Here is a 22450-nt window from a genome sequence, read left to right on the forward strand (position 1 = left end):
ATCACTGTGCTCAGATGACGTGACTTCCAACATGCAAGGTGCTCCAAGGTGCTTTGTTTTTCAGATACAGGTAAAATCAATATCACGGACACAACTGCCATCTGCCTTTAGTATTTTTTTTTAGAAATTAGACAAGATTTCATCTGAGTTGAACTCAAGTCTCTGATGCTCTAAGTGTCTTGTTCCAGCCTGAAAGGACCACTTTGATGACAGGAAGTCACCCTGAGGAAAGCCCGTGGCTCCTAACCTCACAGCTTCTCAGCTCTTCCATGGAGCACTCACCTCTGCTCACCTGCCTGTGCCCAGCGCCTTCATCCTGCTGTCACAGAGCTTCTCGCATCCAGTGGACATTTGCAAAGTCCCACGATGTGCCAGACACTAGGATGGGCACCGGGGGTCCTTGCCTCCAGAAGCCCCCACCAGGTGAGGGGAGCAGACAGGTAGCAGTGGTTGGTCCTACCTTGTGACCAGGATGTAGCAGGTACAGAGCTTCTGGGCACTCAGAGAAGAGAGTGACCAACTCGTCCCCAATGGGAAGCGGGGGAAGCTTTACCCAAGAGGGGCCATTTGAGCTGAGCCTTAAATGCAAAAAAAGGAAAAAGGAAGGGTATCCCTGGCGGAAGAAACAGCTTGTGCAAAGGTGTGAACATTCACAGCTTGTTTGGAGCCGAGGGAGGGCTGGGCAGAGGCTGAGGCCAGAGTGTAAGTGTCCCATCAGCATGCAACCACCATCATGGAGACAGTCTGAGCAGGACCAGAAAAGGAGCCAGGAATCAATCCCCTGGGGTCCCTTACGTGTTGGCTGTGGCCAGTCTCAGGAGACTCCCAGCCCTGCTTTCAGATTCAGGGACTCAAGTTCCCATCAGCTTCCAACCCAGGCCCAGATGTATCTTCAAGAGCTTGTGACCGCCTTCTGGAGGCAGCACGTGCAGACAGGCCCTGAGGGAGCGTTTCCAGAGGGCAGCTGATCCCCTGGCCAAACACACTAACAATAATCTTGGGTAGATTTCCAGACCAGACTCTGACGCACTCAAACCAAAGAGACTCAAAGATTTGCATAGGTGATGAAAACTAAAACATCAACAGGCTCCTCCAGCTTGGGGAGCACTTTCCCCAATCAGTGATTCAGCAAGAGATATGTGTTCACCTGCCAGACACAGGGAGGACGGCGGGGAGTTTGACACCATCCCTTAAATAAACCATGGTTCATCTTTAGAGCAGCTAAAAAGAATGAGGTAAAGAGAATGAGGTGGTGCTATATATACTGAACTGGAAAGCTCCTAAGACGTATTAAATGAAAAAAGCAAATTGCAGGGCTTCCCTGGTGGTGCAGTGGTTAAGAATCCGCCTGCCAGTGCAGGGAACATGGGTTCGAGCCCTGGTCCGGGAAGATTCCACATGCCACAGAGCAACTAAGCCCATGCGCCACAGCTACTGAGCCTGCGCTCTAGAGCCCGTGAGCCACAACTACTGAAGCCCACGCGCCTAGAGCCCATGCTCCGCAACAAAGGAAGCCACCACAATAAGAATCTCGTTCACTGCAATGAAGAGTAGCCCCCGCTAGCTGCAACTAGAGAAAGCCCGTGCGCAGCAATGAAGACCCAACACAGCCAAAAATAAATAAATAAATAAATTTATATTTAAAAAAGCAAATTGCAGAAAATACATAGGATCTCAGATACACTAAATTTAAAAGATGCACACGCTGTTGTTGCTTGGTACTTTTGTTGTACTTGGTTTTTGTTTGTTTTAACCACAAATTAAATAACATCATCGCCATCATTATGTTTTAGAGTACCCCACACATATACTACTTCCTTTGCTCACCATCCCTTCTTGCAACTCAGACCCTAGGCAATTACCTTCCATCTGCCTGAGGGACACACACATATACTGCGTAGGGCTTCCTCACCCTACAGGGTCAGGTCCCAACAGGCAAAGGAAACCTCAATTCACCAGCCCAGCTGACCTCTGGATATTCAAAGGTCTAGGGACCCATGACACATGGGTCCCCTGTGTATTGGTTGGATGCCCCTTGCCAAGGGGTCCCACAGTCCTCTGTACTCTTCCTGTGGGAAGCAGAATAATGGCCCCCAAAGATGCCCACATCCTAATTCCCGGACCCGGAAGACTATGTTACTTTCCATGGCAGAAAGGAATTAAGGTTCCAGGTGGAATTAGGATTGCTAATTAGAGAGCATTAAAATAGGGAGAGTACCCTGGATTATCCAGGTGGGCCCAATGTGATCACGAGCATTCTGAAAAGTAGAAGAGGGAAGCAGAAGAAAAACTCCTTTGAAGAAGGAAGGGGGCCACAGCCAAAGGAATGCAGGCGGGCTCGAGAAACTGGAAAAGGCAAGAAAACAGATTCTCCCCTAGAGCCTCTGGAAAAGAACACAGTCCTGCTGACACCTTGATTTTAGCCCAGTGAGACCCAGTTCAGGCTTCTGACCTCCAGAACGGTAAGATAAGTTTGTACTGTTTTGAGCCACTATGTTGGTGATGATTTGTTGCAGCAGCAAAAGGAAACTAATATGTCTCCCACCAAAGTATCATCATCTGTTTGCTTGTCTGTCCACCCCCATCAGAGTATAAGCTCCATGAGCTCAGAAGTAGGCACATCTTATTCACACTCAGCCCAAAGCCCTGATGGTGAACAAATAAACCTGAGAGCTGGAAAGGGCCAAGAAATCACTTAGGCCACCTAATTATTTTACATGAGAGAAAACTGAGGCCCAGAGAAGGGCAATGACTTGCTTAAGCCTACTCCATCTATAACAGCCTGGGCCACCACCCTGCCTGCTGGTGCCTAAGCCATAGAAGCCCCAGGACAGGCACAACTGCCAACTTACCATCATGGACAGGCACTGTCAGGGCACAAGAAACCCTAGGGAACTCGGGACAGCTGGGAAAGTCAGGTAAGACCGAGAGAAGATGTCTAAAATGACTTGAGCGATCTTAAAAATGTTAATCCCAGTGGAGCCCCTGGTCCACCAGTAACTACTAGGGCAGAACTGTGCCCAGCACCCGCCTGATCAGCTCAATTAGAAAGACACTTTCACTTGAAGCTTCAGAAAGACCCATGGGCATGTAGTTAATGGCAAACTGAAGGCCTGCTTTCAAGAATCTTATTATACAGCAGAAACTAACACAACATTGTAAGGCAATTATACTCCAATAAAGATGTTAAGAAAAAAAAAAATCTTAGCATTTCACTCTTCTGGCCAGAGTAAAAGCTTTGGGCAAATTAGGAAAAGGTACTTCTTCCACAAGACATCTTTTTCCATCTGTCAGAATATTGTCATAATATACCATTCCATTAGAAAAAGACACTTTACTCCCGATTTGCCAGAAAACTATCAGAGATTCACTCATACATGTATTACCACGTCTATGAAGTACAAGGCACCCCCTTAGATGCAAAGCCCTTGCACAGTGCACAACCTGCAGAACCATACACAGCAGCCCTGCTCGGCAGTCTGGTCTCATCCCCTTCGCTGACCTCATCTTCCTGCACCTTAGCCCTCAGGCCCACTGGAAAACAACCTTGACCTCATAGTTTACCGTTTCATGTCTAACTCCTCCACTAGGGGCCCCAGCTTTTACTCCCTTCCCCTTGCAGACAGCAGGGGTTGAGGATGAGCCTGATAGTCCCAGTCAGAAAGAAGGTGAGGACGTAGGGAGACAGGAAGTAGTGAATTCTAACTGAATGTCTATGGGCCAGGAGCTGGCTGAGGAAATATGATAGCTCCCAGCACAGGCCTTGGAGAAAGCCCACCCACTACCTACCAGGGAGATGCTGAGTACACTTTTTTAGCCTCCGAAAACCTCATTTTCCTTTCTGTGAAAAGGGTATGATTGTAGCACTGCCGGAAGAATTTAAGAAACTATGAGCTCATGCTGGTGCCTGTAAAGGCTCTGGACGTGCGAGCTGTTATTTCTATTATTATCAGCACCATCAGCCCAGGGACATCTGCCCTTCGGGCTGTCAGCTTCCAGGCATATCTTGCTTTAAACAAAATTGGGATGATACGTATGTCTAAAAGCAAACCGCATGGCTAGAAGGAGGGAGGGTGTGTTACAAAGAGAAACGATTACTCGTTATACCAAAGTACCCATTAGATAAATAGATCGAAAAATCCACACCGCTTCTGAGTGGAATTGGTTTTCTCTGGGAACAATCCCTGACACGCTGGATGGGCCCACTTTGGCCCCAGGCGGCTCCTTATACCGTCCCCTCCTGCCCCCTCTGCCTGCGCTCCTAGCCGTCCTCCCCCAGGCAAGCCCCAGAAGCCCCATGGCCAGAGGATGACCGGCTGCATCCAAGTAGGCACAGCCCAGCTTTGGAGAGGGACACAGGTTTAAATGTGAGCTCTGCAGCCTCCCCTCACGGACAACACGAGGACAATCACAGCACCTGCCGCGTGCAGCAGTCGTGTAAGTGGTACCAAGACGACGCTATAAAGCACCTGGTCTGATGGTCGTGGTGTTACCATTACGAATATCAGCTGGGAGACTTCAGCGCAAGGCAGGGTGGGTAAGAGAAGAGCCACCACAAAGCCCCTGTTCTCAGTTCTCTGGATTTTCTTCCTGCCCCCGTTTATACACACACACAATTCTGACATGGTTGTCACCTCCATCTGGCCAGAATGTTGTATCCCACCTTTTTGATAGAATTCCCAAATGCATTTTTTTCATGTTACTACGTCTCCATTAGAGTGAATTCAGCTGCAAGTAAAAGAATACCTGACTTGTAGTGGCTGAAACAACAAAGATGTTTAATTATCTTGTGTAACAAATCACAAGACTTCAACAGAAATGTCACCAAGGCTTCATTTTTTTTTTTTTAATATAGCTTTTCCAGGCGGCCATCACCAGTGTGCCAGCTTTTTCTCCCTTAAGACTTCTGTCACCTCTGGGCTGCCTCAGCTCCACAACCTGTCAGTGACCAGAAGAAGGTGAGGTTCCTGATCTTTTCTTTTTTTTCTTTTCTTTTTAAAGAAGGGAGCAAACTCCCTCTCAGAGCCCACCTAACAGACATCCCCTTATATTTCAGGGACCGGACCTGGGTCACCAGCCCTCTCCTAGTAAAATCAGGGAAAATAGGCTGTTTCTGCTGGTTCACACCCATCACAGCTCATCCACACAGGGCGAGGGAGAGACTGTTCCAGTACAAAATTAAGAAAGCAAGAAGGAGAAAGTGGCTGTCACTTCACACGATTAGCCCCCTCGCTGATCGAGGAAGGAGCTGGAGCCCAGAGTGGTAAAGTCCCACGTCCAAGGCCACAGGCGACTTTGCAGAAGGACCAAGATAAAAACCCAGCCCCTGGCCCAGCAAGCTCCCGCCACTTCACCACGTGGCTTCTCAACCCACTACAGCTGCCTCTAACCCCCAAAGGGCAGAAGCCCCGTCCCTGGGACCCTCTGAGCTCGGCCAGAGGCATGACATGCACAAAGTCGACACCATTACAGAAGTGAGCCCCTGATAATACCCAGGCCCCAGGGCGGGGGGAGCCAAAGCACTTCCTGTCCCTCGCGAGAGCTTGGCAGGCGCGTCAGCGGGAACCCAGAGCCTGACAAACAGCGCCTCTGTAGCTGCCTGGACACCCGCCAAGCTGCCTCATTCCCTAGGGCTGACCTCATGTTTCTGAAGAGCCTCAAGACGCCTGAGGTCTGTGTGTTGCCTCTCATGGTTCAGTTCTGCTGCCAGCAAGGGAAATGGCCCAGAATGGCGGCTGGGGGCCACGTGGAGAGGTGGAAACTCAGAGCCCAAGCGTCCCTCCCCACTACCCACCCCTGCCCTGCCCGACTTGTGCCACACAGGCCCCCTTCCAGAAGAAACTGAGCGATGCTGTCTAACCTCTGAGATGAGGCCCGTCCTGATCTGTCTTCCTGCCTCCATCAATCTGAAGGTATCCCTCGAAGACACTGTCACACTCTGACTCCTTCTGTTTCATTCCAGACTTCTGGAAAGGGAACAAAAAGGCAGTCAGACTTCATCTATCGGAGCATCTAAGAACATCTCAGAAGTCAGTTCCACTGCCTCAAAGGGAGCTGGAGAGCTCATCTGAGGCCTGTGCTTGGTGACAAAAGTAACTCCTGATTTACCCTAGAGCTGGACCAGGCAGCCACTCCAGGCTTTCTGCGGTCACTGACGGTGTACTGAGGCCCAGGGTGTCACCCGCCAAAAAAAAAAAAAGCCTTTATGAACTTGGCCTCCACTTCCAGGCATTCTTTCAGGGCAAAACACCTACTGTGGGCAAGGCAGCAGACAAGGTGAGCAGCCTAGGGAACAGAGCACAGAGCCAGGCCCCAGGACACACGAGCATCCTTTCACTTCTCTCCAGGGCATCTATCTGACCATCACCACAACCCACCCACCCAGGTTGTAGCTCCGAATCAAGGCATTTGTTTCCATTCATGTTCACTTAAAAGTGTTTATTCCCCTTGCAAAACCACAAGGGCTAAAAAGTCATGTGAGGGAGGAAAGAAGGCCTCGCTTATTTGCCATCCTCTCTTTGGCCTGACCAAGGGGGACTGGGCCCAGCAGCTGGCGGTTTTAAACTTTCCTTGCAGAAGTTTTTCTCAGAATGGTAGCTCCAGTCTTCAGAACTTGAAAAGCCTGCATACCTTGAAAGTATGCAGGCTGCAGGAATTTTCCATTTATAGAATAATATCCTTCATACCACTCTGGGGGCCAGCGTTCTCGTGGTAAGAGCTCGGAGTTCAGTGTCAGCAAACCCGCCACACTTCTGCAGGAGCTCCACGCCATCTGGGCCCTTTTATTTATTTTTGGTGGGAGACGGGAGGAAATAAAGGAATAGCTTTTTAACTTGAGTGCCAACACAAACTTGGAAAAGGGACTGGGTTGGCAAGTACAGAATACCACTGCCTGGTTGGGGACTTAACTGTTAGGGAGTAGTAGGTGAGGAAGAGACTGAAAAACATTTCTTCCACCCCACATGCAGACAGGTGGCCAGAACAGGCAACACGTCACCGCCTCAAAGCCTTCCCCATGCCTGCTACATGGCCTCTGGATTGCTCCCGAGGGCAGGGGCGCATGCCAAAGGCACGAGGCCCCATCTCACTTCTCTTCTTCCAGTTTTCCCTGTGTGCTACTAGATTTCTGCTGATGCATGCACAGACTCAAAGTCTGAAATACCTCCAGGTTCCATGATAGAGTGGGAAGGCCACCATGCCAGTCATGAAGAGGCCTGAGTCCTAGTTCTGGCTGTGACAAATTCACCGCGTGACTTTAAAGGAGCCCTTCTCTTCTCTGGGTCTCGTTTTCTTCATCTGTAAAGTAAGATCGGAGTGAATAATCCCAAAGATCCCTTCCACTGCTAACATTCTGACTCACTCATTCATTCTAATGTTAACCTGTGCCAGCGCTAGGTTCTGGACATCCCCTCCTGGGCTATTCGAAACCTGCTGGGCACAGCCAGACCCATCAGCATAGCCTAATGACCGCTAATGACGGCTGCAACACCAGCCTCCCAGTCCTTGTTTCAATAGCCACAGCTCCTCCAGAGAGAGGAAGGAAAACCCTGCCCTGCCCCATGAAGCCAACTCTGCCTGCCAGCTCAGCCACCAGAGGAGGTGTTTTCCCTGTCCCACAGTACCCTACAAGAATCCTCCCAGTAGCTAATACCTTCCCTACTTTCCATCTTTTTAAAAAATGTATTGCCGCTTCTCCTGGGAAGGACATAACAACCTTGGGGCCACCTAATCAAGTCTTCTGATTTATTTTCCAAGTTTTTAGAAAAAAATTTTATTCATTTCAAAGTATTCAACTGTGACGCTGAATACACTGTTATTCAAATTGCACATACACCTAAGATTTTAATACAGCCCCCCGCCCCGGGGTTGGGGGTGGGGCAGGGAGCATGGGGAGCTACACACACACACACACACACACACACACACACACACACACACACACACCAATCACTGTCCTAAGGCCGGAAGATTATCTGGCCCAGCCCTCATCCCCACCTGTCACCAGCTAATGGCCACCTAGTCTCGGAACACCTGCTGGGAGGTGCGTCGTGCTGTGGAAAAGTCCTGCGTCCTTCCACTACTTACTAGGTAAGAACCAAAACCTCTCTGAACCTCTCTGAGGTTTGTGCGAGGATTTCACCCAGTTGAAAGCTCTCCAAAACGCTGTGCAAACGGAAGTTACTTGATTGCTGGGCTGCTCTGACTTTAAAACTGCATCCTTAGGTCGCGCCAAGTCTTGCCTCCCCACGTCTTTTCTTGCCGATGCTGGTGAGGAGAGAGGAGAGATAGGGGTTTCTCAGAAGGCAGAAGGCTAGCCCAGGGCACTAAAGGCTGGGAGGTGGGTCTCACCACCAGGCCGAGGGAGATCCAGGCCTGGTCATCGGTTCCAAACCCAGAGAACAAGGCTCAGGCTCAGGCGGGCCCCAGCAGCCGCCCCTCCCGTACTCCTCTCCCCTACTTTCCCCTCCCCTACCAGCTGCGCGGTAGGGCACGCCCCCTCCCCCGATTCACCAATCAGAGTCCGGAGCGGCGCCCGTGGCGCAGGGGGCTCAGGTCGGCAGCCAATTAGCGCAGCGGCCCGAGGCGGTGCCTCGCCCGCCCACTCCCAGAATGAAAGCCGCCCCGCAGCTGGCGAGGCTGGCGCAGCGCGTGGGGCGCGGGAGCCGCGCGGGCCGGAGCTGAGCGCGCTCACTGCCCGCCCGCCCGCCCGCCCGCCCCCCCGCGCGTCCGTCTCCGCTCCGCCTCGGTCCGGGGCACGGGCGAGGTGGCCGGGGCGGGGTAGGGCAGGGGGCAGGGCCGAGGCGACGAAGCCGGGAGCGGGGAGGAGCGGGGCGCGATAAAAGGCGGCGAAGCGGCCCCACCCCGAGGCAGGCCGGCGGGCAGGTTTAGCGCGTCCCTTCCGTCCGGCCCGCGCCGGCGGCGGGGAGGCGGCGCGAGCGGCCCGTAGCCCACCCATGGAGGCTTTTCCCTGGGCGCCCCGCTCGCCCCGCCGCGGCCGTGCACCCCCGCCCATGGCGCTCGTGCCTAGCGCCCGCTACGTGAGCTCCCAGCGCCCAGTGCACCCGCAACCCTTCAGCTCGTGGAACGACTACCTGGGGCTCGCCACGCTCATCACCAAGGCGGTGGACGGCGAGCCGCGCTTCGGCTGCGCCCGCGGCGGGGACGGCGGCGGCGAGGGTTCCCCGCCCTCCTCTTCTTCCTCGTCGTGCTGCTCCCCCCACGCTGGGGCCGGGCCCGGGACACTGGGGCCCGCGCTGGGGCCGCCCGACTACGACGAGGACGACGACGACGACGACAGCGACGAGCCGGGATCCCGGGGCCGCTACCTGGGGGGCGCGCTGGAGCTGCGCACGCTAGAGCTATGCGCGGACCCTGCCGAGGCCGGGCTGCTGGAGGAGCGTTTTGCCGAGCTGAGCCCGTTCGCTGGTCGCGCCGCCGCCGTGCTGCTGGGCTGCGCCCCCGCCGCTGCTGCCACCGCCGAAGTGGCGCCGCGCGAGGAGCGGGCCGCGGCGTGGGCGGCTGAGCCCAGGCTGCACGCCGCCTCCGGGGCGGCCGCCGCCCGGCTGCTCAAGCCCGAGCTGCAGGTGTGTGTGTTCTGCCGGAACAACAAGGAGGCGGTGGCGCTCTACACCACCCACATCCTGAAGGGACCCGACGGGCGAGTGCTGTGCCCCGTGCTGCGCCGCTACACGTGCCCCCTGTGCGGCGCCAGTGGTGACAACGCACACACCATCAAGTACTGTCCGCTCTCCAAAGTGCCGCCGCCGCCCGCCACCCGCCCGCCGCCGCGCAGCGCCAGGGACGGCCTGCCCGGCAAGAAGCTGCGTTGAGGACCCGGGCTCCGGTCTGCTGCTGCCACCTGACGCCACCAGGGTCGCCGCCTGCCCACTCTCGTATTTGGTCTGCGCACTCTCTCTCCCTTGCTGCTGGGGAGCATGGAGCTCAGCAGTTGGCTCAACTTGGGATGTCGTCTTGGTTTTCTCAAAGGAAGCCGACGGTACTGAGTACTTTCCTGTCGAAGAGCGGTTGAGAGTAGACGCTAAAGTCTTGATTTATCTCTGGTTTGTGCACATCCAGACGGTGAAGGCTGGGTATTCCGCTAACTGAAATGTGGCAACTTAGAGGCGCTGTTTATTTATACGTCGACCTATTTTAGATGCGCATCAGTATGAAATTGTCTCAGTCTAATCTTGGATGTTTAATTTTATGAATGGAGGCACTTTATTAGGTCTAGAATATTTTTTTAAAAGCCTCTTAACTGAACTGGCGATTTTATGGAATGTCAGCAAAATGACTTTTATTGTTTGAAACAAGTAATATTTCTGTTGTCCTTAATCAGTTATTATAATTCCAGGCGAAGCAAGCCCCCCTGCCTGGTAGCATCATTAAGTGAAGGCTTAGTAAACTTTCCAGTATTAGTTTGGGTGGGTGTTCCCTCCTTGTGGCTTGTTTCTGTCCTAGCTGGATGTAGCAGGTAGAATACAGCTCCTTATCCTTTTATGTACCAGATCTTTTATTACTGAACGAGCAACTAGTGTTTTCCACCTTTAAAAGTCGTGCCAAGTTATAATGTTGTGTACACACTTGAAAATGGTGCTGTTTAAAAAAACTTGTGCATTTATACAGTATGTTAATTCATTAATCTTGCCTTTAACTCTGGTACTTGGCCTTTTGTCTATGCCCCCCACCCCATTCCAGTTTTGCAAAACATTTGTCATCCTTCAGATCAAAAGGGAGTAGTATTAATTCACTGTCTGAATTGCTCAATTTCAGGGTTCCTGAATAGTGGAAAGCTCATTCCAGCTGTTGCCTCTCAAACTAAATATAAGATGGAATCCTTTGAGCTCTGGAAGGTCAATGTAATAACCTGGGTTCAGGAAGGTTCCACTCTGGGCTGTGTTGGCTTTAAGCATCAGAGGCAGTCCTCAAACTGGTATAAGCACTAATTAAAGGAACTATTGTGGGGGGGGGCAGGAGACAAGGAACACAGCCTCTCTGATGTTCCCATTCTCACTGGAAGATTATCCTTCTCTTTCTGGAATCCCACCAGTTATCCATAAATGAGATTAAATCTAATCCTTAGCAAAGGTGCTTGACTCCTACTTTAACCTCCCACCCTCATTTTCAAATCCACTGTAGTGAGCACCACGCCATATCTACCATCAGGACAGACACAGAAGGCAAAAATGGAAATGAATTAAGATGAAGTCATCTGAAATGTATAAAATCACTCTCTGAAAATACCAGCAAGAGATTTAGTCTTATAGAGGTTCCAGGAGAGCTTAGCTAGGTTATTAAAAATTAGACTGCTTTCATGGTAAACAACTAACTTCCTTCACAGCCAATTTGCCTGATTTGAACATCCTTTGAAGCTGCTGTAACACTGGGGGGGCTTCCCTGGTGGCGCAGTGGTTGAGAGTCCGCCTGCCAATGCAGGGGACACGGGTTCGTGCCCCGGTTTGGGAAGATCCCACATGCCGCAGAGCGGCTAGGCCCGTGAGCCATGGCCGCTGGGCCTGCGCGTCCGGAGCCTGTGCCTCCGCAACGGGAGAGGCCACAACAGTGAGAGGCCCGCGTACCGCAAAAAAAAAAAAAAAAAAACACTGGGGATAGCTATGAGCCTTTATTGGTCAAAGGAAGGTGCATGGGCGGGGGATGGACAGGACGATTTCTTGGTCAGGAAAAAATAATCCACTTGACTAGGCCTAAACTCAAGTAGCTTAATAAAACCATGAAATTAACTTATTTTCTTCAGTTTTGCTAGAAAACATACCAGTTTAAATTAGACTTGCTTTTTAAGGAGTTTTCAGGTCAACATGAATTCCTGTTACCTCTTGCCACTGCTCTAACTGTACCTTTTCAAGAGTCATTATTAACTGAGAGGTGCATTCTCCAGACCAGAAGGTATGGTTAAGGTGACTTATAACCATATCAGCCCCCAAATTTGCCTGTTCTCCAGCTAACTTTAACTCCCAGTATTTTACACATGAACAGGGAATATCAGTAGTTTTGCAGAGATCTCTTACGAAAAGTTTACTAACCACGCTAATACATTTAAAAGCAACTCTCAATCTGAAACATGTTTTAAACACTTGAAAAAGCTAAATTTAGGGTAAAAGAAACCCAATTTTTTGAAGTGTTAAAAAGTATCCACAATAGTGTCATGAAGTTGTTTTCATAAGAACAGACTGCATATTTGGCCAAAAAAAAAAGTATGGAATCCTCAAAAGAGCTTCACCAACTGTGCAGGCACAGACTGCTTTATATTTTAAAATTATACCACAAATACACATGTACTTCAAAGAAAAATTTCAGTGTTAGTCCTAATTCTCTAATCTGTTCTTAGCTACAATATGAACATTCCATTAATTTCCTGTATATTTCAATTAGACGTATGAAATCATGAATCAGTCTACAGCCAAATCATGCCACACCATATAGGCGCCAACCTCCTCCTGGTAGCCACTATGGACAACTACTAGGATGTCGAGTCTTTTTTGGGCCATTGTCTCTGCCCTCAGACCCATCCATATTGACACAAATAATATCCCCAACTAAAAATGCAGAAATCAGGCTTCCCTGGTGGCGCAGTGGTTGAGAGTCCGCCTGCTGATGCAGGGGACACGGGTTCGTGCCGCGGTCCGGGAAGATCCCACATGCCACGGGGCCGCTGAGCCTGCGCGTCCAGAGCCTGTGCTCCGCAACGGGAGAGGCCACAACAACAGTGAGAGGCCCACATACCGCAAAAAAAGTAAATAAATAATAAAAATAAAAATGCAGAAACCACTGGCAACATGGAAGACAGTGAGTAGGTTGGTCGTTCAGCTTTCCTTTGACACCTGTGAATAAACAGTGGGGGAGGGGGTAAGGTGGTGAGGCCTTGAGAGTGGAAACCTAAGAGCAGCATCACAGCAGCTGCAGACTATTCTGCCTTTACCCTGTGCTCTGATTCCAATACCCAAGACAAAGAACTTGGGACACGCATCTGTAACTCATCTAAACAAACCAGTGTAAATGAATCGTCTGCTGCGGCCTATCTGTGATGGCCCAGGCACAGTCCTGTTCTAGTAACTTAAGACAGAGCAGGTTACTGCCCCAAGTTTTTTCACTTGTTACAAAAGGAAAGACCCTCTCCTCACAAAAGAGGACCTTTTAAGACTTTCACTTGTTTGAAATCCAGATATTAAGAAAAATGTTTTTTAAAGTGTTTTTTTTTCAGTTTTCATAAAGGTCTATTTCATTATTGGTGGGTAGCGCATTTAACAGTTAAATACATTTAAATAATGTAGAGGTGACTGCACGACTGCAGCATTGGTAACTAGATAGCCAATTCAACTAGAAACCAGCTAACAAGTAACTGCCTAAATATTTAAAACACAGCTCTTTAGATCATCCTTTGGTTTGATCACCTTCCTGGGTGGAGGCGGGGGAAGCCTGCTGGTGACACTGGAAATATATTAAGGCCATGTCTTCTGATATCCATTCCCAGAGGTTTCTTTCAGCTGGATTAAAGCCTCCAGCTCCAGGGCAAGCCCAAGGTTGTGGCCCCCAGCATTAATGCTCTTCCCATCTACCAGAGCAGACAGTTAAGTTTCACACCAGGCCTCAGAGTCTGAGTGTAGCCCATTGCAACTGAACTGGAGTTGTTGACTTTTGCAGAAATGGAGGCAGTGAGATCCAAACGATATTTGGCTGTAATGCCAAAGCGAGTGCAGTTGGTTCCTGATGTCAAAGCAAGGTTTAATGAAGTGTCAAGATCTTCACATACTTTTTGATAAACTGATCCTCCAAATTCCGTCCCATCATTGACCTTAGTGTGTAGCTGGAAGTCCCCAGTCCTGCAGCCCACTGCAAGGTTATTCCTTGTCAGCTTTGACTTGGCACTATCAAAGGTCATCTGGTACCCAGCAAGCCAGCCCTCATAACCAAAGACTGCTGAACCGTGGATTGCAGGTCCAGCAGAGTCAACACCACAACCAAGGTTTATACATTCCCTCTTGTAAGAAGACTTGATTTTACCACGTTTCTTTCCTGTGTTTGGTGAAAAGGTGGTCTCAAAGGTCAGTTTCAAACCTTGACAAATCTGGTCTTCAAGAGCGATTTCAGAGTATTATCAGTGTTGCACTTTTCTGTGAAAGTCAGACCACACTCACACCATTTATATTTGGTCTCCAAGGTCCCGGTAACTTTACCAGTGTCTGCATTAGATGAACCAGATGTTGAGAATTCCACGCCACTGCATGACTTTGTTTTCACATCCAGTTTCACCAACCCAAAACCAAATCCTTGGTTGAAAATATCTCTGGCAGCTTTGCCAAGGTCAGCATATGATGGAGGAATACACATTGGCCGCGGGCAGTTCTGTCCGTAGGTCGCTATGGCGAGGCCAAGGGGAGAGGTGATCCGGTGGTCTCCTGGGGGGGAGGGGGAGGCGCCGCTGCCACCCCGCTAGCAGCTGAGGCTGCTCGGCTCGCTCGGGGTCCGGCTGCAGCTCTAAAGTGGTTTCTATCATTGTTAACGTCGAAAAGGAGAGGCTGCATCTGATTAAGTTTTAAAAAAGCATCAATACTCCCTCTTCTGGCCTTAGGGCTATACCAACAGAAATTCTCACCACTACTCACACCAGGAAGAATGTAAGTGCCTACAGCCACTATAAATTTGCAACTAACATTCTGTGAAACCAATTATGATTTTTCTAATTTCAAGGGAAAACCCAAGATGTACTGCACACACACTGTACTCACAGAGAGAACAGCTTTACAAGGAAACTAAGGGGTTCATCAAGGAACAGAGGAGGACGTTTTAGTGGAAACATCCTAGCCACGTTTGCTTTCTGTTATATTTAGGTTATGTTCTTTGATACCCAACAGTGAAAAATTTAACAGCACTGGTAAAAACTCAAGTGAAAAAACCTCAACTGAATACGCAAGCTCAGCATTATAAACAAAACACTTTGACTGTAACCACAAATCAACACTAAAACAAATTCTCTAAGTATTTTATTTATCATTGAAGAAAAAACACAGCAGCAAGTTCTGTGTTGGCTTCAATAAGACCAAATAGTTAATCTTTAACATAGCTACTACACTCCAGAATTGAAGTCAACACAGTCATTACTACAAATTACCTGGTGAAAGAATCTATCCCGAAGAGAAAGGAAATTAGGAAAAACAATTTAAACAATTCCTCCAAACCACACATTTATAAATATTGTCATATTTAAAATGCTTGAAAGGCATGAATTCTCCATAAATGGAAAAGCAGTTTGCTATTGGCAACAGAAAAAAACTCAGCAACAGTTTACCAAATGCTTTAAAACGTAAAAGCTGTATGTATCTGTTCTGGATTCACACTTTAGCAGTATTCTTGTCATTACAATAATGACTGCAAATTGGTTTATACTCACCTTCTCTCAAGTAAAATCTACCGAAAATTCCTTTGTATCCGGTGTGTGTAATGCTTACTGCACTTACAGTAAACCTAAAAACTTTCTAAATTTAGTAAATAGTAAATACCTCAAAATACCTAGAGGTACGTCTCAACCGCTAGTGGTGTGAGAATTGTTTCAGCTCTCTGCTTTAGCGTCTTCAAATACATTTTCTATAACAGAATCTTACTCCATTCCAAATTAATATCAGGTACTTCGAAATCAAAGAAAAAAGATCAGTTCTATACCAAGATACGGGTGTTACTGAATACCTGAAGAATTCCCATTTTAAATTTATTTTTTAGTTTTTCTTTTTTGTAAACAAATGATTGATGAAACAATGCAACACCTCAAATTCCAAAAAATGGCATGGTTTTCCAACCTTCTGTGGATACGGTGCATGATCAACCTATTACATAGGGTTAATACAAGTTCATGCTTTTTGTGTTATGGTGAGACATTAAAGAGTCCAATTTAGATTGGTTGAAGCACAAGTATAATAATTCCTTGAATGTGATCAAACCTATGTGAAGACATGAGTCTGAGTCCATTATCTTGAGATTTAACGTCGTACTGTGGTCCATCCATCTTCATCAGTCTCATTTTTAGTGCGACGAAGAGATTCCCTATCTTTCTCAGCTCTCCATGAGGTCTTCTCTTTTTCACCCTCTCTGTCTCGGTCTCGATCTCTTTCTCGATCTCTTGAAAGAGCTGCAGGAGGAACACGACGAGGGGCATCCCGCTCTTCTGCCCGGTCATCTTTCCTGTCATCAGCACGTCTCCAAGAACTTACTTTTAATTTAAAAAAAAGGAGAGAGAATAAATTTGTACTGTATGCTATTAGCTCAGACTAAACAGAACTGAAGCAAAAGGAATGCCTCAAATTACTTGGAAATCCTGTACTGAAGATAGTGATAGAGAATCATTTAAAAAAAAAAACAAAACAATAAAAGCTAAATAAATACACTTTAATCATTTTGATACAATTTCTGAAAAACCTTCAAAACAATATACAGACTTAGAAATATAAGTTGCAAGCAAGAAGAAATCACCGGCCTGGGAAGTGTCCTAATTTTTTTTTTAATTTAGGATAAGGTGACAAAAATCTGGCTGAATAAAAATTTTTTAAAGGATTTTTGGCTCCTGTTGAAGAAGATTTAACAGAAAATAAATGAAACAATATATTTCATTATGGCTATCAAAGAAGAAATACCCTTACAATCTGGTTTGTAACAAACCAAATAGTAAAAGCTTGTGAGGCAACTACTAAACAAAGCATTTTTTTACTAAAGCTTCCATTGTTACAATTCCAGAGAAAGAATGTTTTACACTTTGTGCTTATCTACCAGGACCTTACTTCTTTCCTTCTTTACATAAAATAAACTCTTTCTGTAAAATCAATATAGGTATTGCTTACTACACCATTGAATTAGTCTACTACTATACTTTAAATTTAAAGATGAGCTAAACTTCACAAAGCAACCAGTGAGTAAGTTTGTGAGAACCTTGAACTCTAAATGAAATAAAAGATCTACGTGTCCATCTTGTTTTTGGTGTTCATACAAATTTAAGACATAGCAAAACCCCAAATTCCCTCATATATTATGGCTCTCCAGGGTTCAGCGGTCATACAGAAAGAACATCTCTACCTTCCTCACGCTCTGGTCTGAGAGGAGGTCCTCTTCGGTCTCTGTCATCTCGCCTCTCTCTCAGATCACGGCGCTCATCCCTCTCCCGACGGCGGTCATCCCGCTCCCTGTCGTCACGACGACTTGCATCTCTCCAGCTTGAAGATTCCTCAGCTGGTCCTCTTCTCCAGCCAGCTTCATCCCTGTAGCCATTCAAAATGACACGTTAAGTTCTGTCATTAGACTCTACGGGTTAATTTTAAGTGAATATATCACATCCAAGTTAGCAAATAGTAACAGGAATAGTTTCAACTCGTGACTTGACCTCCAACTGATGCCTCAGGCATGGAGGTCAAATGAGAACACCTGGCTCTGCACTGTCCAACACAGTAGTCATTACTCACTCCAAATGCTCAACAGTCAAACGTGACTGCTGGTTACCAGACAAACATTACATATACAGGACATTTTCATCCTTGCAGGAAACTGTACTGAACTGTACTGGTCTAGATTAGTACAAAGCCACTTTGACCAGAGGAAGTAAGCTAGAATTCTTACTACTAATAAAAGTAAAGAGGCTTTTAATAATTTAAAGGCAATAAACTGACCTCAACCACAAGGGAAAAGCAACTGGCAGTGAAGAACCTCGACTGGTTCCACTGCCATAGAGCTACACAGCCCACAGCCAGCCACACAGCTCCAGCCTCCATGTCCTCACTCTGTAGAGAGGGAACTGGTTCAATTAAGATGACCTCTAATTTTTTTAAAATCTACACTATGATTCTACTAGATAAATTGGGGGAAGTGAAGGGGATGAGCACCATTTTTCAAAAATAGTTGGGAACGCATAAGAGAGCATTAAAAGAATCCTAACTGTAATGCCACAGACACTTTTTTTTTTAATTAGAATATCAAACCTTGGCCGTCTGAAGCGGTCCTCTCGATCCCCATCTCTCTCTCTGTCTCTTTCTCTCTCCGGATCCCTGTCGTTCTCATCACGATCTTGATTATCTCGGTCTCTCTCTTTTTCCCTATCCCATTCACGGTCTTCTGATGGTCTCGATTCTCGAGGTGGACCCCAACTCTCTTCTCTGGCTTTTTCTTTCTCTCTCCATCCACCTACGTTTTTAAAAAAAGAAAAAAAATTTTCCACTCAAGAAACAGACTGGCAGCCATAAATCTTGACGTTAACCCATCACCATTACAGATGCTAATGAAGACGCTCTGCCTCATTTTAAAACACCAACTCAATTCATTTACCTCATTTCATGGAACCACCAACTCCTATTTATGACTACCTATTATTGTTTTTCTAACATATAACATATAGGAACTTTTATAGCCTGGGTTAAATGTTCCATATGCAGAGATTTCAGGGATAAAAATCTGTTCTGACGGTAAAGACAAGTCATTTAAGCAGAAAACTCAAAGGGTAAGGGGTAGGATCTAGACCTCTGAGAGGCAGAACCCCAACTACTAGTTCATTTATACCTTGCAACATTTTCAAAACCTTTCTAACTAAAGACTCTTTCCTTTCACATTCATGCCCCTCACCATTTACCACCCATAAAAAGTCCTGAAATAAGGATAAATCCTTTGGCCCTGCTCAATATCTCACACTTAGCCATGGGATGTCCAAATCCAGAAACAATATATACATGTACACACACATACGCACGCATGCACAAAAAGAAACCAAAGGAAGCAGAGATTTCAATGAAAATGTATCACAGCTGCAAGGCTAATAATTATTATTGTCACTAACATTTATATTACTGTGTGCCACAGAACTAGTCTAACGCCTCTGCCTGTATTAGCTCATTCAATCCTACCCATAGTGCTGAGCTAAGCAGATTATTCCATACTTGCTAATTTGCTACTTGCTAAAATCTATAATCCCAAAATTAATACTCTAGCACTTTTACAAGTCACTCGCAGACACATACAGAGTGGCAAAATATTTGAGTCGCCTGACGGGCCTGTTCTCAGCTGAGGACAAACAAGACAATGCTGTTTTCTTGCTGCAGCTCTCCTACTTTAAACAAGTAGCCTTTTGGTGATCTAGTTAGTACCACATTTTTGTGCTTTCTGTTGGTGACTTCAGTTTTTAAGTGCACCACCAGCCCTACGCCCCAGCAGTCCCAAGCACAAGAAGGCAATGGATATGCCTTAGGGAAAGAGTAAATGTGTTAGATAAGCTTCTTTCAGGAATGAGTTACAGTGCTGCTGGCCATAAGTTCAACGCTAATGAATCAATAACATACATTAAATAAACTGTCTTTAAACAGAAAAATAAAACAAGGTTATGTGTTGACTGCTTGAAAAACTGACCAGAGGGCTCACAGAAACCTAACCTGGTACTTCCCTTAAGAGCAATGGTTCAGTATTCACTGACTTTATATTACATTAACTATCACGAATTAATGAGAATCTACTATACTGTTATCCCCATTTTACACAAGGCACAGAAAAGTTAGGTGGCTTTCTCAAAGTCACAAAGCTTCACAGTGGAATGAAGTGAGAAGAAGCACAAGTATGCCACAGAAAGCACTAAGGATAAAGGGCAGGAAGCTGCTCAAATCTGCATTTAGAACAAATTACAATGGTTACTGAAAAGATGGAAGAAAAAGGATGAAAGAGCAAAGAACTCCCATCTTATACAATTAGATGGACAGTGGTGCCCCTGAAGTGTGTATGTGTGTGTGTATTGGAGAAGGCGGGGGTTCAGTTTTGATGGGTTGAGTTGGAAGTGTCAGTAACACTTACAGGTGCAATATAAAGTTGGAAACACAGGTCTGAAGGTAAGGGGAGAAGTCATCTGGAGAAGACAGTAGCAGAAGTCACAGACCTGTATACATTACTCAAGAATAATAAAAAGTATGAAAGGATGAGCAGGCCTAAGACTGACAAAGTAAAGAAATGGGCTCCTCTCATGAACATAATCCCATGGTTGGCAAGAGTACAGATAAATGTTTAGTTAAGTATATTTTGTTTTTCATTATTTATATGAGGAGGCTAGTCCAGGACAGAACCTGAAGAACACCGATACTTAGGGACGGGTACAGAAGGAAGGGCCCTCAAAGAAGCAGTCAACAAGGAAGAAGGAAAACAAAGTGCATGTATCACTAAAGCAGTAAAGCGGGTGAAGCCAGTTGTTTTGGTGTGAAAGATCTCAGAGGCAAGCTTTTGACATAAAAGTCACTGCAGAAATATTCAAGGAAAGATAAAAGACCAGTTTATCTAAAAATCGTAGTAACATGGCCCAACCTCTGTCATAAGCCTGTTAAAATTTCACTTTTTGCATTTGAAAAGAACGCTTCTTACTTAACAATCAAACTGTAATTTGTCACCTGAGATCTGATCTCCTTGTTTGAAATAACTTGCTATCCTCTACAGAACAGTGGAGATTAGCTGGTGTAGAATTTCACATTGTATTTGCAAACAAATCAAGCAGATTACATCTATAAAGCATCCAATCTGGTTTCTTGAATACCAGAATTTTACCTGGTTTGACAAATGGTCTCCAGGGACCAGGTCTTGAGTCATCACCCCTTCTGGGAATCCGATCGTCATCAGCCCGTCTTGAGATCCGATCATCATCCGTGTTTCTCCAAGGCCCCCTGTCATCATCTGCACCGCGCCTGGAAAATCTGTCATCATCTGCACTGCGCCTGGAAAATCTGTCATCGTCGGTATTCCGCCAAGGTCCTCGATCGTCATCCAGCCCACGCCTGGGACCCCGGTCATCATCCACGCCCCGCCTGGGACGGTCGTCATCAGCGTTCCGCCAGGATGACCTCTCCTCATCCGCACCTCCTCGGCGCAGCCCCCGGTCCTCATCCAGCCCACGCCTAGGTCCTCTGTCCTCATCAGCTGTTCGCCAGCTGCCTCTGTCCTCATCCAGTCCTCGTCTAGGTGGTCTGTCATCATCCGCCTGACGCCAGCTAGCCCTGTCTTCATCGCCAATTCGTCTGGGAGGCCTGTCGTCATCTGCATTACGCCAAAAAGGCCGGTCATCGTCTGCCCCTCGGCGAGAGAACCGATCTTCATCAGGACCACGTCTTGGGCCTCTGTCGTCATCCATGCCACGCCGGGGAACCCGATCATCATCTGGTCTAAGAGAGGACTCTCTCTCTTCTTCATCCCCCAAACGCTTTGGTCGATCTTCATCTCTTCTTTGAGGCCTCTCTTCATCCCGCCCTTCTCCACGTCTCCACTCCCTACAGAGTAACAACCCAAACATCTTTAAGAGTAAATTTTCTTAAAATCAGGTGATCTTTTTGGGAGTGATGTTACTCACTTCTAAAAATCACTTCAGTCTAAATTCATTAATCCTACTCCTAAAAGAGTATGTTCCACTAAAAAACAACATGAATCCAAAATCTTACATCAACAATTAATTAAACCAATAAGCAGACAAGTGCCTTTAAAAGGTTATCTGCAAAAAAAAAAAAAAAAGGTTATCTGCACTTTATGAGGAATACCTTAGCAATTTCTAAATCTATTACTACAAGCTTTCAAAACGATGAGAAAAATGTTATGGAACTGTTCATTCTTACTCTAACCTCAATACTATTAGTTTAGGGAATTAAAAAGAAAAAAAAACTGAAGCACATATTTCCCAAGATATTTATAAGTCAGTAATTACAGCAGCACTGAAGCAAACATTTCAGTAACAGACATGTGTACAATTCTTCATGACTCCCTTTTCCCCACCCCTACAAAATAAACCAAATGAGAAAAACACTGATAAGATATTAACAGGATCTATGATTTGTTGGTACTATTTTCCTTAACTCTACTTACTTCTCTGGTGGGCCTCTTCTCCACTCAGAATCTACTTCAGGTACTTTTCTCCATGTGCCTTCTGCATCTCTATCACCCCAACGAGGGTCCTACATTGAGCAAAGGTAATGAGAGGCACTACATTAGCAACACTACTGATCAACATATAAACTGAGCAGGAATCTCAAAGAGCCAGTAACAAGAGGACAAAGAGATGAAAAGAATAAGTGAAACTTTAAAAGAGATGGACTGTGAAAGGCCAGAAGAAAAGGAGAAAAAATTTCCCTAAGTTAAGGAAATTCTATCTGCTCTAAGTAAATTGAATCCTGACTGACAGGGCACACATGCCAAAACGGGTGAATAACAGACCATATGCTCAGAGCTTCCAAGGAATAAAGCAGAGTATCTACAAAAGTAACACGAACAAGACTATTATCAAGAACCCTCCTCCCATTATGTACTAGGACCCTGAGCACAGGTCTCTATAAACTTCTGGAGGAGGATGACTTTGAACTGGCCAAACCAATGAACCATTATTCAACTGAGAGAGAAAAACAAAACCTCTTTTGAGACATACACAAAAATACTTGATAAAATATACACTCTACAA

At 46.7% G+C, this 22450-nt stretch overlaps 2 protein-coding genes, 1 long non-coding RNA gene and 1 pseudogene across 5 annotated transcripts in view; 1 reads left to right on the forward strand and 3 right to left on the reverse strand.

The window, feature by feature from the left end:
* Positions 1-4892: 4892 nt before the first annotated feature.
* On the reverse strand, positions 4893-8224 carry LOC309834549. Of its 2 annotated transcripts, none has more exons than XR_014297866.1 (4): positions 8086-8224; positions 7163-7296; positions 5861-5966; positions 4893-4938 (listed from the first exon to the last, which is right to left on the reverse strand). It is a non-coding gene; the product is annotated as an uncharacterized lncRNA (long non-coding RNA). The 2 variants fall into 2 exon arrangements; XR_014297867.1 differs by lacking the exon at positions 4893-4938 and adding an exon at positions 5706-5735.
* A 730-nt stretch (positions 8225-8954) lies between these two features.
* NANOS1 (nanos C2HC-type zinc finger 1) lies at positions 8955-10976 on the forward strand (the record flags this gene model as incomplete). The annotated part of the gene is made up of 1 exon (XM_082673477.1): positions 8955-10976. One exon carries the CDS (start codon positions 8955-8957, stop codon positions 9828-9830), a length of 876 nt encoding a protein of 291 aa, XP_082529603.1. The 3' UTR covers positions 9831-10976.
* A 2522-nt stretch (positions 10977-13498) lies between these two features.
* LOC309834652 (non-selective voltage-gated ion channel VDAC2-like) lies at positions 13499-14381 on the reverse strand (annotated as a pseudogene). Its single transcript has one exon. The product of its transcript is annotated as a non-selective voltage-gated ion channel VDAC2-like (transcript).
* Positions 14382-14982: 601 nt separating this feature from the next.
* Positions 14983-22450, reverse strand: part of EIF3A (eukaryotic translation initiation factor 3 subunit A) — a 33528-nt gene continuing 26060 nt past the window's right edge. Inside the window, exons 18-22 of the mRNA XM_082673614.1 lie at positions 21862-21950; positions 20560-21275; positions 17973-18174; positions 17077-17258; positions 14983-16219 (exon numbers count right to left, since the gene is read on the reverse strand). Coding sequence (XP_082529740.1) covers positions 15990-16219; positions 17077-17258; positions 17973-18174; positions 20560-21275; positions 21862-21950 — 1419 coding nt within the window. The 3' untranslated portion in view covers positions 14983-15989. The remainder of the gene's footprint in view (positions 16220-17076; positions 17259-17972; positions 18175-20559; positions 21276-21861; positions 21951-22450) is intronic.

The sequence above is a fragment of the Grampus griseus genome (assembly GCF_964374135.1).
Source record: "Grampus griseus genome assembly, chromosome: 16".
Taxonomy (NCBI): domain Eukaryota; kingdom Metazoa; phylum Chordata; class Mammalia; order Artiodactyla; family Delphinidae; genus Grampus; species Grampus griseus.